We start from the raw sequence: 14,481 nt of genomic DNA on the forward strand, positions 1-14,481 counted from the left end.
CGAATGCTCACACACGCGTGCAGGCGTGCGCGCAGCGCAGATACTTATGCACACATGCACACAGTGCGCGCACGTGCGCACACACGGTGAACGCAAGCTTGCACGCGCGCAGCACAAGTGCACGCACACAGCACACGCGGGCACACGGTGTGCACACACGCAAATGCAAGAGCGTGCACGCACATGGCGCACGTGCACGAACGCACACAGCATGTACGGACACGCGTGCATGCCCACCGTGCACGAATGCACACAGCACGTACAGACACGCATGCATGCACACAGTACACGCACACGCACGCACACAGTGCACGCACACACGAATGCACCCAGCAGAGATGCACGCACACACGCACCCAGCACAAACACCCTCCCTGCCATAGGTCCCCAAAATAGCGCCTGGGGGCGGGGGGGGGTGACCTAATTGCCCCCAAAGGGCTCCGCCATCTGCTGCTCCCTCCCGCTGCTGCGTTTTGGGGACACGCCGTCTTCCCACCTGCTGTCCCCACCGCTGTTTCAAGGAGAAGAAGTTTGCGAGAACCCCGTGTTCCTACCCCAAAACCCCTTCCAAGCCCTTCTGCCGCTGCCGAACAGAGCAGCACCAGCCCCGTGCCGAGGTCACGCCTTGCACGTGTGCTCGCAGTCGTGCACGTGGGTGCAAAGGTGCTAAGAAGCTAACGGGCATCGAGAAAGGTGGCAAAGGAGAGGCCTGGAGGGACAGGAGGAGGGGGCTGCACGTGGGTTGAGCTTCCAGCACGCTGCAGGAAGGCTGGAAAAGTACGGGGAGAGAAAGGCCTTGAGGTGACCAGGCAGACATCTATTTCTAGAAATGCACGCATCTACGCACACAGCGCGCTACGAACGTGCCTCTGCACCAGCCCTCTCTGCACATCTGCGTTGCGACCCGCGCACCCTGAGCCGTGCACACGCAGATGCTCACGCACGCTCGTGCGTGATGGGGACCGCCGGCAGCTCTTCCCAGCTTGTTCCAGGGAAGCGTCTGATGCCGCAGGCCATCGGCTCTGGCAGAGGTGTCCAGCCTCGATGGAAACACGCTGGGGTTCATGAAGAACGCGACCTCTGCCCTCCCGCTCCTGCTAATAATTTTCCTGTGCCTTGTCCCGCAGGAGCCTTGCGGAGGGGACAAGCACGCACACGCACAGCCGTGCACGCGCACCACTGCGCTGCACGCCGTCACTGCCGCCGCGACCCGCTCCGGGGTGCAGCTCTGCACCATGAGCACGTACAAGCACCCTTGGATGCACCCAAAAATCTCTCTCCCCCTCTTTTAGGCTCACGTAGAGCCAAGGCGATGCAGTAAAGCAGACACGTGCTTGCTGAATATGGATTTTTTTCACCTTCCTTGGGAAACGCACGCCCCATCCCACTCTTGCAGCGTCACACAGCTGCAGAAAAGTAAGCGCCTGCATGCAAAGTCTTGCAGGATGCCTCAGTGCAGTCTCCGAGCTGGAAGCGCTGCTGACAATTTGGACCCAGCTATGAGCCCCGAGGTGTTGCCACCAGCTCCCCTGAGTTTTATTTCCACGGGGAAGTCGGGCAGATGCTGAGCGTGAAGTTCAACACACGACTGGATGCACAACGGCAGCGGGTCTGGACATCCCAAACCTCCAGCCCAACCCCACGCGGGCCCCAGCAAGAGCATCTCTGGGAGGAGACATCCTCCGGCATTTCAGGAAGGGTGGAAACCAAACCCTGGGCTGGGGGAAACGGCTGCAGGAAAAGAATTTGGGGCAGGATGAGGAGCGGGGGACGGTGGGGAGCAGCCAGCACGCAGCTCCGGCATGAGTCTCTTGGGGCTTATTAGCTCAGGCACAGGGCTAATAAGGGGCACGGGGCTAATATTGGGCATGGGGGCCCTGCTGCCAGCGGCTTTTTGGCAGCTCAGGTTGCTCCGTGTCGCAGGGAGATGCCGGCTGCAGGCACAGACCTGCTTTGGAGCAGGAGGAGTTTGCGCTGGAGCTGATCGGGGAGCGCTCACGTGATGGGGCTGGATCTATTGCCTTCACCTCCGCCGGCATCATCAGAACGCGAGTTTTGGGGCTGCGACCCTTGAAACGGAGGGTGCTCATTTCCTTGGACGCCTCTGCCAGGCAACCGGGAGCGCCAAGCGTGGCAACGTGGCAGCTCTCAATGCAAAATGAGCGTGGAGCTGGGGTGTGCAGGTCAGGTGCCCATCCGTACGCACGCTTCAGATGCTCACACGAAAGAGCTTGGCTCGTTAGCCACGTCCTAACGAACCCTGCCTGGCCTCCTGCTGCTGCTGCAGAGCAGCTCAGGGCTGGGTGCCCGGGCGTGGGGCCAGGCAGGGATTTGGGTTCAAACACCAAAATACAGGTCTGTGCACGCAGGCGGCTGGGATTTAACCCAGGCCTTGCGAAAACAAAAGGCGAGATCAGAGTCCTAACTTTGGGGGGATGAGGAGGGGGGTCAAGGATGGGGAGAAAGGGAGTGTGAGACCCCAGGAGCCAGAAAACTGCTGCCAGGCTTGCGAGAGAGGATATTAAAAGCAGGCTGCATTGAAACCGCTCCGGCTCCGTTGCTGAAAACATCCTGTTACAGCAGCTCCAAGGTGGTTCATGATATTTTTAGCAGTTTACTCATTTTCTAACCCATTTCCACGGAGCGTGGTGCAAGTCACGGGACACCTGCGCAAGCCGGCTTCGAAACGATGCTTGGGGGAGCTACCTCCCCAAAACCGCCGGGTTCACGTGCCAGGGACACCGGCACGTGTTGGGAGGGGTTATCTCCGGGGGGGGTGGTTTCCCCCACCATGCCCCAGCCTTGCCAGGAAGCACCGTGGGGTGTGCAAGCGCGTGTTTGCACGCACATGCGTGTTTTTGCGCGTGCGTGCTTTCCAGGGAGGTTTTTGGGGATTTTCCTCCTTTCCCATGGGCGGGATGGGAAGCAGCGTCCCCACTCCGTGTTGCTGGCCCTGGGATGAAGGGATGCTGGCAGCGGAGGGCATGGACCAGGGGCACAGCACCCCCGTCCCCGACGTGGTCAGAGTTGCTTTTTGGGGACCAGCCAGGGTATCGCAGCTCCCCATCCCTCTCCAAAGAGCGTCAGATCTGGAAGTTGGACACCCAGCATTCGTACGCCCTGGGTGGGATGGTGTCTGCTTCAGGTGGGACCTGCTCTGAGCAGGGACCTCAGCGCAGCTGTGGGAGGGCAGGAACGGCACCAAACAGTGATGTTCCTCTTACGGCATCGTGGCCGGCTCTCCCCAGCCCAAGGAGCAGGTGAGAGAACATCTACTTCACCAAATGCTGTAGCTCTCTGTGCATCTTCCCCCCTGGATGGGAGATGAGGGATGCTGGGCAGAAGGTCTCAGCTCCGACACGCTGGTGCCTGGTCTCCGCTAGCACAAAGCGAGATGTTCCATGGGAAAGCCAAGCCCTCCATGGTTAAGGGTGCCCATGAATTGCAGTCCTGGGTCCTCTGAGGACCATCAGTTCCCACGTTGAGGTTTCAGCATGAAGCAGGGGATCATCAGCAGGATGTCTCCATGGGCTACACGTGGCTCCCATCTGGATGGGGTCTCTGGTTAATGAACTGCTCTTCACCCTGTTGCAAGACCAGCCTGCGCCTGTGGTTTTCCTTGATGTGATAAGAGAGGTCCGGGCACCGCGGTCGGCACGGCTGGCTGCAGACCTTGTGAGTCAGCTACGTCCAAAGCCAGAGGCTTGGCTTAAAGGTCAAGACATACAGAAAGCAATAACGAAAGAGATGATTTCCGCTGCGTTTTGCCTTTCTTTTCCAAGATTGCGGTCCACATCTGGGAGGTAAGGTGGTTTTACTGGGATCTTTACTGAAAGCTGAAATCCTGCCAGTCACGGGACTCCAGGAGGTGGGGCTTTCACAATGCCCGTGACCGTGAGCCTCCAGCTCTCCCCGCCGACAGCCAGTGCCATAATGTTATTGTTATTGCTGGAGCTGCTTTGGGGTGAGCAGCTGTAGCTCAGCCCAGGACAAGAGCGCCTGTCCCGAGCTCTTTGCACAATTCATGGCATCCCTCGCTCAAGGCTTTCGCGGGCCAACAACAACATTAAAACAATGTAATGCAAGAAATAAGTGGGAGAGGCTTCCAAATTCCAGCAAAACCTTCTCTGTCCCTTCCCTAGCCCAGGAAAAAAAAAAAAAAAAAAGCTAAATGCGCTCTTTGCAAAAGTCACAGGCTGCCTTCACAGTGCTGGTATTGCCACAGCAAGGAGTTAAACGTGAAATCCATCCCCCCTCCCTGCCCCCCCCCCTCCCCAGCTGCCTGCAGCAGGCAAGGCACAGGCAGGGCACAGAAAATCATCCCGAAGGGATGGTGTGGGGGCAGCGCTCAGCCCTGCCCAGCCTTGGAGAACAGCTAGTGGTGATTTGGGGCTGGAAAGGGGGGTCCCCCCCTCTCCCCCCCACCGCCCCCGCAGTGGATGCTGGGGTTAAAGCTGGGAAGGAGGTGGGTGGGAAGCGAGGAGCTGGTCCTCGGTGGTGGCATTTCCCACCCGCGCCCGCTGCAGCACCCATCCAAGCCCCTCCACCCAGCAGAACCCCACACGGGGGTGGTACTGGGGCAAGGGGGGGGTTACTGGGACCATGGGGTAAACCAGGCATCTTCCCAAACTGCTTCCAGCACGACGAGGGCGGGGGGAAACAAGCCGGCGGCGACACGGACCACATGGGATGCGTACGCAGGGATGAGCTGGGGCTGGGAGCAATTACAGGCATTTGCGAGCAGCTTTCCCATCCCTGCGCTCACCAAAAAAGCCAGAGAGGGGAAGCAGGAGCCTTGCCCAGCACGTGCGGGATGCCCTGTGCAACGATAACCCCCTGCCTGCATCTCCATCGCTGATGGAGCTGGGGTTCACCCTTACCCCGAGGCAAAACGATGGGTTCTCATCACCGAGGAACCATTCGAGCCCCGAACGCGAGCCTCACCATTCCCAGCACATGAGACTTGGACCCTGCAGCGAATCCAGCCTCAAAGCTTAGATCCAAACCTCTCCAGACATGGAGTATGGAGCCGGTATGGGCTCATGTCGTTGTCCCCAAGGAGCTGAAAGCGGGGTGCGGAGGCGATGCCTTGCCTTGGTTCGCAGCCACCGCTTGCAGCGGTGGCTGCGAACCAAGGCAAGGCATCGCCTCCGCACCCCGCTTTTGCTGGATCCCATATTTTCCTCCCTTGGATGGCATGGAAAACCCTCCCCAACGCCTCTGCAGAGGCAGCAGAAACGTGGTCCCATGCCCACGGTTCTCTGAGCTCCGGGTATCGCTGCACCATGGAGGGAGGACCCAGGTTCAGCCCTTACCTGCGAGGATGAAGACCCCGACGAGGATGAGGAAGACGAGGAGGTAGAGTCCCACCACGGCGTATTTCAATGCTGCCAAGGAGCCCATCCGACCGCAACGTCCTGCTGCCTTCATCCTCTGCCCGGGACCTGGGAGACAGAGCAGGGTGTCAGGGAGAGCATCGTGCACCCACCCGGGCTCCATCTCCCACAGGGAGAAAAATATTGCAAATATAATTTCGACAACGCCTCGTGGGTGCAGGCAGAGCTCTGCGTGCCCCGGTGTTGATCCACACGGTTTTCCCCGAATTGGGACCATCGATGCTGGCACAAACCCCCGCTCCTGAGCGGAGCTCACACGCAACCAGGACACCATCAGCAATGCAGTAAGCAGGGGCAGGCCTGATCCTGTGCCCAGAGAAGCTGTGGCTGCCCCTGGCTCCCTGGCAGTGGTCAAGGCCAGGTTGGATGGGGCTTTGGGCAACCTGGGCTAGTGGAGGGTGTCCCTGCCCATGGCAGGGGGGTTGGGGTTGAACTAGATGAGCTTTAAAAGACCTTTCCCACCCAAACCACTCTCCAGGATTCTAAGCTGCCTGGATCCTGACATCCCTGCTTGCCCAAACCTGCGATCCAGCTCCTCCACGAGCGCTGAGCAGCAAGAGCTGCGCGCGAAGGAGGCGGGGGTTGATGAATAAAATAGCCGGGAGGAAAAATGCAAGGAAAGACGAGGAAAAGCTCCTGTGCCGTCAACCCAGCGGCAGGGAAAAATCATCTGGTTTTGGGGCTTTGCATGCGTTCACAGCTCGGGTTGAAGTCTGGGCCAGGTCGTGGTCTCAGGTGGGAGCCGGAGCCTGCTCTGGACACAGACCCCGCATCCCTCAGTCCCCAGCCCCGAGGCTGCAGTCACGCTTCAGCCTGACGCCTTGGCTCTCTGGGTGACCGAGTGCTGCTGGGATGGGGTGCGGGGCGTCGGGTGCCTGCGTTTTTGTGTTGGACACGTGCAGAAACACCAAGTTTCGGAGAGCAGCTGAGAACCAGCAACTTCATGCCAGGTCAGTTAGCGCTGCCCGGTTTTTCCCCTTGCCAGATCCGAGATGTCTCCAGGGAGACACCAACAAAAGGTGGAGGAAGAGCCCAACCCTCCCACCCCCCCTGACATTTGGGTGCCTCCATCCCATCGCTTTCTGCCCTTCGAGCACCGATCCAGAGCCTGCGTGGAGCCGGCAGAAAGGGTGAAGAAGCACCACAACCCCAAAGCCAAACCTCCTGGGGAGGAGACCACGCTCATCCCTGGCCGGGAGCAATGCCCCCTTCCAGCCGGGACCACCCCTGCTGGGGTTTGGGACCTCACCCCGTCCCACCCCCCCATCCACGTCCCTGTGGGACCAAGCCGGCCCTTGGGGTGCCAGAGATGGAGAGGAGGCACAACGGGTGGGGGGCGTCCCTAGCCCGGCAGGGACCCTTCCCCACGGCACCCGTGCCCGTCCCCAGCTGGGGGGTCCGTGTGTCTGTCCCACTGGAGCACGGGGCGGGGGGGGTTTGCAAAAGCTTCCAGCCAGCAAAGGGTTACGTTGGGCGTATCGCTTAATTCAGCCCCGTTTTGGGGCTCCCAAATGATAAAGCGCTGAGGTGAGGCTCGCTGACACCCCGCGGGGATGCTGTGGGGATGTGGGGTGCACGGGGCGCCCCAGCTCAGGTGCGAAAGGCGGTGCCGCTCCTCCGGGACCCCTCCATCTGCAATCCATTACCCGCACGCGGTTCCCATATGCCATCACCGGCCAAACAAACAGAGCCGAGGCTTTCGGAATGAGGAAAGCTGCAATATTTTTCTGACATTAACACTTATATCAGGTCCTGGGAGACTCCGGGAGGAGCTGGCCCCGCGCCCCGAACCACCCACTCCTCTTTGCTGCTCTCGGAAGAGCAGGAGGGACCGCAGCTGCGTAAGCAAGGTTTTCACAACAGCCCGCTCCGAGGAGCCCACGGGCGGGCTCCGGCCAGTAACCAAGGGGAAAAGCAAATATTTCCTCCCCCTGCCCATGCCCGGGGGAGCTGGGGCTGTGGCCCGCCCGGTCAGTGGGGGTGCAGAAGGTGGGAGGCTGAAAGCAGCCAGGACTCGTCATCCCCCAACCCTGGGGGGGGGGTCTGGGGCTGCTGTCCTGGGGGGCAAGGCGAGGAGCAGGCTGTCCTCAGCCCCACGCCGAGTGTTTTCCATGAGCCTGGGAGGGACTCGGGGAGGGGGGGGGGGTGTGTCCCATCCTCATGATGGAGCTCCCAGGGTTGACCTTGCCCCCCACCCTGTGTGGCTGCAGAGCAGACGCACCCCCCCAAACCTCGCTCCAGCAGCTTCTCCCGTGGGAATGGGGTTCCTTGGAGGGCCAGCTCTGCATCGGGGTGACTTACGGATAAGCAGATTTGTCCTGAGAGATCCAGGGCAACCTGCCACAAAAATACCTACCCCCTCCCCACCATTGCCCCTGCAAGGTCTCTGCTGGGAATGGTGGCCTTGGCTCTAGAAGACACCAACTCTTCCCTCCCATCTCCTCCAGCATGGCTCCCTCCAGGCTCCACCACCCCCCTGCCATGTTCGCAGTGTGGCAGGGCGTGGGGACAGCCCCCCCGGGCAGGATCGGCCCCTCTCTCTCTGCTGCAGGAAGGTGGGATGGGTGCTGGACTGGAAAAGCTGGCAGCAGGAGGTGGGCAGAGGTGGGAGCAGACGCGCTGCTGAGAGCAGGGGGACACTTGCAGGGTGACATCGAGGTTGGGGAACGGCATCAAGACTCAGCTTTCACCTGGGTGGGAAATGCACCCTCCAGACACAAAGTTGTCCCCATTCCGGGGGCTGGAGGGCAGGAGAAGACACCCACAGAGCAACATCGCATCTCCTCTTGCAATCGCCACCGCGAGCCACCCAAAAGCAGTTTGGTCAGGGCTGGGTGCTCCCAGCTCACTCCGTGCATCAGGGCTGTTTGCTTGGGGACCAAGCCTGGACCTGGTGAAATACGGACGGCGTTTCGTGGGGCAAGAGCAAAGGGAAAGAGCTCAGCAAGTCCACAGTGGAGACAGAGGCCAGCTAAGATGTGCAGGAGATGCAAGCAGGTCCCACTGTGTCCTGCTGCACAGTCCTGGTGCTACCGTCCCACTGCACGGCATCTCTGCACAAGAGCACGTGCAAGAGAGCCAGAGGCTTGGAGGAGGAAAAAAAAAACCAAAACCAAACCCACCAAAAATCAACCGTTAGCATCCAAAGTGACTTTCCCTGGAGCACAGCCCTGGTCAGCAGCAGAACCCAAACGAGATCCTGGGCACGCCGAGGTGCCCTGGCTCTGTCATCCCCCCGTCGCACCCGAAAGCAGGGGACAGGGAAGGAGGCAAAGAAACCTCCTTGCCATGGGATTCCCTGAGCGTTTCTCCCAGTGAGGCCATGCCAGCAGAAGAGGAGAAGTTTCCTGCTCCGTTTGGGACACAGACATTGCTCCTGGTGCCGCTCCCACCAACGCGCCCTGGACCCCCGGGGCAGGGATCGCTCCTTTGCTCCGGTTCCCTGGGACCCACAGCTGGAGCTGAGCACCTAACTCAGCCCAGACACCTTCGCCTGGGTAGGACCAAATTGCCCAGCTGCTTCCTGAGCAAACCAAGCCTCCATGTGCCCCTCAGAAGCTCTCCAGGTTCAAAGCCCCCCCCCCTAGACTGAGCCACACGTGGAGCCTGGACTCACCGTCCTCGCAGAGGTTCAGTTTGGAGACGTTCCTTCCCTCGAAGGGCTCCTCGAAGGTGGAGCCGTTCTCCCTCTCACTGAAGGTGTGAAGGTACATGGCTTTGTTCTCCATCCTCCTGCTGCTGGTGGAGCAGAACAGGCACATGAGGTGGTTCTTGGTGGCTCTGGTATCTCCTGACATGGCAGGGGGCCCGATCCTGGCTAATCCTGTACCCTGCATCGCTCTGGCACCATGCCCCAATGCAACGTGGGGTGGGACATGAACCTGCTGCCAAGGGACCCTTCTGCTCTTGCTTGGCACCACAGTATGTGGTTTTTTGACTTGCTCATGGCCTTGGAAGTGCCCCGAACGAGGGCCAGACCCTCCCAGCGAATGCAGGGTGGGCAAGCTCAGCAGGACCACGGGGTCCACCACCGGCGGCTAGTCCTGCCTGCGTGCTTGCAGCTCAGAGAAATGCTCACCACCAATGCAGACCCCTTGCTCGTTGGCCTGGAGGGGGTCCTGCCACCCCCCTGCACTCCACCACGTGCCCTGCAGATGCCCATCGTGGTGCCCGCTCCAGGCGTGCCCTGGATGGCTGTCCCTCCCCAGGGCTGGGGACAGGGGCTCAGTGTGTGCATGCAAGCATCTCAGGATGTCCTTCACCCCAAGGACTTGGGGTACCCCTGCACCAACACCACCTCTAGCTACCCCAGCACCCCGACCGTGAGCCAAGCCTGCTCTCCCCACGGGTCTGATCCTGCTCCCCGGGACAGGTCCGTGCTGTGGTCAATACTGTCGGCCCCGGGGAGGTTGTGCCTCCACTCCCACGGAGGTTTCATCACGGCACCCGGGTGGGGGGAATCAGCCCTCAGCCCCCAGCAAGGCTCCGGTGTGGAAGGAGTTAAAATCACCCACTAAGTGGGATCTGCTGAGAACGCCCAAACTCATCCCCTGCACTCCTGCGACTCCCCCAGCTCCAGCTGCCCCTCGCTGTCAGCACATGGGTGCTGTGCTCCCTGGGGACCCCCAGCTCCTGCCACCCCTCGCTGTCAGCACATGGGTGCTGTGCTCCCTGGGGACCCCCAGCTCCTGCCACCCCTCGCTGTCAGCACATGGGTGCTGTGCTCCCTGGGGACCCCCAGCTCCTGCCACCCCCAGCTAAAACCAGCCCTGCCGGGAGCAGGCTGGGCAGGAGCAGCCCTGGCCCCTGGTCCCACTCCCACGGGGGGGAAGACATCACCCGTGTTACGCGGGGGGGGGTGTGTGTCTCGTAACACCGTGGAGTCAGACCTCGCTCCCCCCCTCCTGCACCCCAGGGCTGGGGGTGGCGGCTCCCCACGCAGGGATGCTCGGGGAGACACCAGCCCCTCCACACCCACCCCACGGGAGGGGGTTCATCCCCGCACCCCCATCCCGCTCCCCTCTCCCGGAGCTGCGTGTCCCCTTTCTCCCCGCTCCCCACCGCGACGCCACTCACCTGCTGGGCGAACCCACGCGGGAACGAGTTTCCCGTGGCCCCTTCCCCTGCCGCCTCGCTCGGTCTCCGGGACAAGGGGACGAGGACAGCAAGGGGAGCCCCCGACCTCACCGCCAGCTCCCCACGGGCGCAGAGGGGCCGCCGCTCCCCGCCAGCCTCCCATGGGTGGGGGGGGTCCCCGTGGGTGAGTGGGTGGGTGGGTGGGTGATGCGCGGAGCCGGCGGGGCGGCTGCGGAGCCGGGAGGCTGTGAGCAAGGACCGCGGAGCCGGGAGGGTTTTGTAGGCGGGGAACGGGAGGGGGGGGGCCGGGCTCCCCACGCCTTCCCCCCACCTCCCTCCCTCCTCCTCCGGGGCCGCCCCCGCCGCCCATTCGCCGGCACCGGGCCGTCCCGGCGGCGGGGAGCAGGGCTGGGGCACGGGGAGCCGGGCAGGGGCATCCCACGGGGGAACTGGGGCAGGGGCATCCCACGGGGGAACCGGGGCAGGGGCATCCCACGGGGGAACTGGGGCAGGGGCATCCCACGGGGGAACCGGGGCAGGGGCATCCCCCGTGGGGCTCAGGGCAGGAGCATCCCCCGTGGGGCTCAGGGCAGGAGCATCCCCCGTGGGGCTCAGGGCAGGGGCATCCCCCGTGGGGCTCAGGGCAGGAGCATCCCACGGGGGAACCGGGGCAGGAGCATCCCCCGTGGGGCTCAGGGCAAGGGCATCTCCCGTGGGGCTCAGGGCAGGGGCATCCCACGGGGGAACCAGGGCAGGAGCGTCCCCCCAAGCGCTCGGCTTGGGGCAGGGGGGAGCTTTCCCGGGACACGGGGGGATGCAGCGGTGGGACGGACAGCCCTGGAAGAGGTGGGTGCGTGGGGGGGTCCGTGTCCCAGCTCCAGTGGGTCTCCACACCTTTCACTCTCCCTTCGCTGCCCAATTCCCGAGCAGCTCAGCCCACGGCGGGCAGGAGCAACCGCAGCCCCCGGAGAAGGGCACCCACGGGGGAAACTGAGGCACAGAGGACCGGCTTGGCCTTGGTGTGGGCCATGCGGAGCGGTGCAAGATGTGCACTCACCACAGTCAATCTTTGGGAGGGTGCAAGGTGGGGAGGAAGATTTAAGGTGCTGCTGCAAGGCCCTCGCTGCCTGTGGGGTGCTGCCCGCTCCCCACTGCAGTCTGCAGCTAACCCAGGCCATGGGGGCTGCCCAGGACCCCATCCCCAGTCCTGGAGCGGAGCGAAGCACTGGGCAAACTGGGATGGTGGAGTCGCTGCCGGCTCGTGTCTGGTTCACCGCCCGTAGGGGTGATGGAGCCAGGCAGAGGTGTGCCCGGAGAGCTGGGTGTCCTGCACAGCACGCAGTGACGGTCCCCGGCGTGCCATCAGACAGACCGTGACAACACACCGTTTTGGAAGCCATAAACATACTTGGACCGAGACCTGGACCTGGAAAAAGGATTGCAAGACCTGGGGGGAGAAGGACAAACGCTCCTCACCCAGGGTCATCTCCAGCCACGGTGCCGTCCTGAGGACACACATCCCCATCCCTTCTTCCATCAGGAGGAAAGCTCTGCAGGGCTGCAACCACCTCTCTGCAGGTCTCCTCCCACCACGGTGCGATGTGAGTCCATGGCAGCTGCCTCCCACAGTCACCCCTGACCAAGGTTTCTCCTTGGGATGCCTACCAAGGACACCCCAAAGGTCTGGGAGAAGGAAAGACAACACACTGCAGGTCTGAACAGCTTGGGGTAGGGCTCTGACTGCTGAGCTGCCTTTCCTCTAAGAAAGGCCAAAAGCATCATCATCAAAACGTGCTCTGCTCAGACCTGGCCAAACATCTGCAAACGTTGCCCCGCTGAAACCAAAACTACAGCAAATAGAGGCAGTTATTGTAGAGTATTCCCAAGGTTTCGTCTTAATACAAAACACCCGGGCAAGCAGTCTGGTTAATTCTTCTGCATTAAAAAAAAAAAAAAAAAAAATCAGTCACATGTAATCCAAAAAGGTTAATATTTTATTAGATTTCAGGTAATTTCCAGCAGAGTTGCACTTTTGCATCGTTACAACCTTCTCTGGTTATACGCCACGCAATACATTCGCCATTGGATGGTTCTGGGTTTGATTCAGGTGTGGGCTGAGTCTTGCTCTGCTGGCTTCTACGGGAAAAGTGAAATACGTGGGGGGAAAAGGGTATAAAAAGAGCATAAAAATGATGCACAAGCTACGCCTAACTTCTAGTATAAATGCAATTAAAGTCATACACGTCATCTCAGCCTGGAGAAGAGAAGGCTGCGGGGAGACCTTAGAGCCCCTTCCAGTCCCTGCAGGGGCTCCAGGAAAGCTGGAGAGGGGCTGGTGCCAAGGGCAGGGAGTGACAGGCCAAGGGGAATGGCCTGAAGCTGCAGGAGGGGAGATGGAGATGGGATGGGAGGCAGCAATCCTTCCCTGGGAGGGTGCTGAGGCCCTGGCCCAGGGTGCCCAGAGAAGCTGTGGCTGCCCCTGGCTCCCTGGCAGTGGTCAAGGCCAGGTTGGATGGGGCTTTGGGCAACCTGGGCTAGTGGAGGGTGTCCCTGCCCATGGCAGGGGTGGCACTGGGTGGGCTGGGAGGTCCCTGCCCACCCAAACCCATTGGGGATTCGATGGTTCTATGATCTCTTTACATCCCTGGGCTTTACAGGACATCAAACGCTTACTGCTGAGCTAACGCAGCACTGAATTGGCAGCAAGAACACACCCTGTCTCTTACTCATGGACCTCAAAGCGTTTGTCAGTGATGGATGAGTGAGAGAAACTGAGCTGATGGTGAAGGCAATTGTAGGACAGAAAATAAAATCAACTTATCCAGCCTCAGAGAGTATCAGACGTCCAGGTTTCTCCTGTATGGACCTCTGGCAGGCTTGCCTCCCTTGGAGAGAAGGGCTTCCGTCTGGGCTAAAACCTGACTTCTTCAGCGCCTGGATCTTGACTTTCAGATGCTCATCCAGCCTGTCCTGCCGGAGGGGCTGATCCTGCGAGAGCGGGACGACACGACCCTCGTCAGAACTGCCTGGTGCAACGTCAACAGGCTCCAGCATTTTTCTCCTTGGCAACTCCTGGGCAGCTCAACACCAAACCAGAACCAAGGAGGGGAAAGCAACAGGATTATCCCTATCCGTGCAATAAAATCCCTCTTTAGCTCACTCCAGTGTAGAGGCAGTAGGTTTGCATTTATTTCCCGAGAAGGATGAGTGTTGGCCACCTAGATCAACGATCAGAGAAGGGTTGAGAAGGCAGCGGCGTGCAGAGGCGATAGCCGGGACGGGCGCCGCTCTGCTGGGGTCTACAGCCACCCATACCACGTCGTACTGGATGCAACTGTAAACATCCGCCAAGGAGAAAACAAAAAGTATTTCCTCCGTATAATCCTGTATCAGGTTTCTCTTCATGTTCAGGTAGAGCTTCCTGGTGTGGTCTCTGAACCTGGAGATTTCTGAAACAGAATTAAAAAGCGACATTTCAAATACAGGGGAGGAGGATTTCCCATCCCTGTAGGTGGCCACGGCAGAGGACGTTGGTCCTATTTGTGATCCAAAGCTTCAAGGCTTTTTTTGTCCGTATCAAGATCCCAGATTTCTTTAGAAAAAAAGAGGCTGCACCTCTAAAAGCAGAGCTGGAAAATGCAGCCAAAGAGCAACGAGGCTCTGGGAGAGGGAAAGGCTGAGTCGTCCCCACCGCAAACCTTTGGGGAGAGGACTCTTGGGGAGAGGTGGTCCTGCCTCCGGGCAGGGGGATGGATGAGGCCATGGACAACCCTCCCGGACCTGCACACACCCAAAAGGAACAGAAATGGAGAAAAGCGATGGAAAGCAATGCTGGAAAAGCAACCTGGAGTAACTCCTGGCTGGCTGGGAAAGGGCAATGAGCCGGGTCATGCACACAATTAATGCCCTTTTTGCTAATTTGTGACATTTGTGAGACAACAAAACATTTATCCCGTCGGGGAAAAGCATTTATCCTGTGGGGAAAATACATTTATCCTGTGGGGAAAAT

At 60.3% G+C, this 14,481-nt stretch overlaps 1 protein-coding gene across 2 annotated transcripts in view; it reads right to left on the reverse strand.

Annotated features, from left to right (window-relative positions):
• Positions 1–10,757, reverse strand: part of SCARA5 (scavenger receptor class A member 5) — a 38,485-nt gene extending 27,728 nt beyond the window's left edge. Inside the window, exons 1-3 of one of the 2 annotated variants that reach the window (XM_075750276.1) lie at positions 10,473–10,757; positions 9,013–9,134; positions 5,316–5,444 (exon numbers count right to left, since the gene is read on the reverse strand). In XM_075750276.1, the coding sequence (XP_075606391.1) occupies positions 5,316–5,444; positions 9,013–9,124 (241 nt within the window). In that variant the 5' untranslated portion in view covers positions 9,125–9,134; positions 10,473–10,757. The remainder of the gene's footprint in view (positions 1–5,315; positions 5,445–9,012; positions 9,135–10,472) is intronic. The other variant, XM_075750277.1, reaches the window with a different exon arrangement.
• Positions 10,758–14,481: the final 3,724 nt, after the last annotated feature.

Source organism: Balearica regulorum, chromosome 3 (genome assembly GCF_011004875.1).
Source record: "Balearica regulorum gibbericeps isolate bBalReg1 chromosome 3, bBalReg1.pri, whole genome shotgun sequence".
NCBI classification, from domain to species: Eukaryota; Metazoa; Chordata; class Aves; order Gruiformes; family Gruidae; genus Balearica; species Balearica regulorum.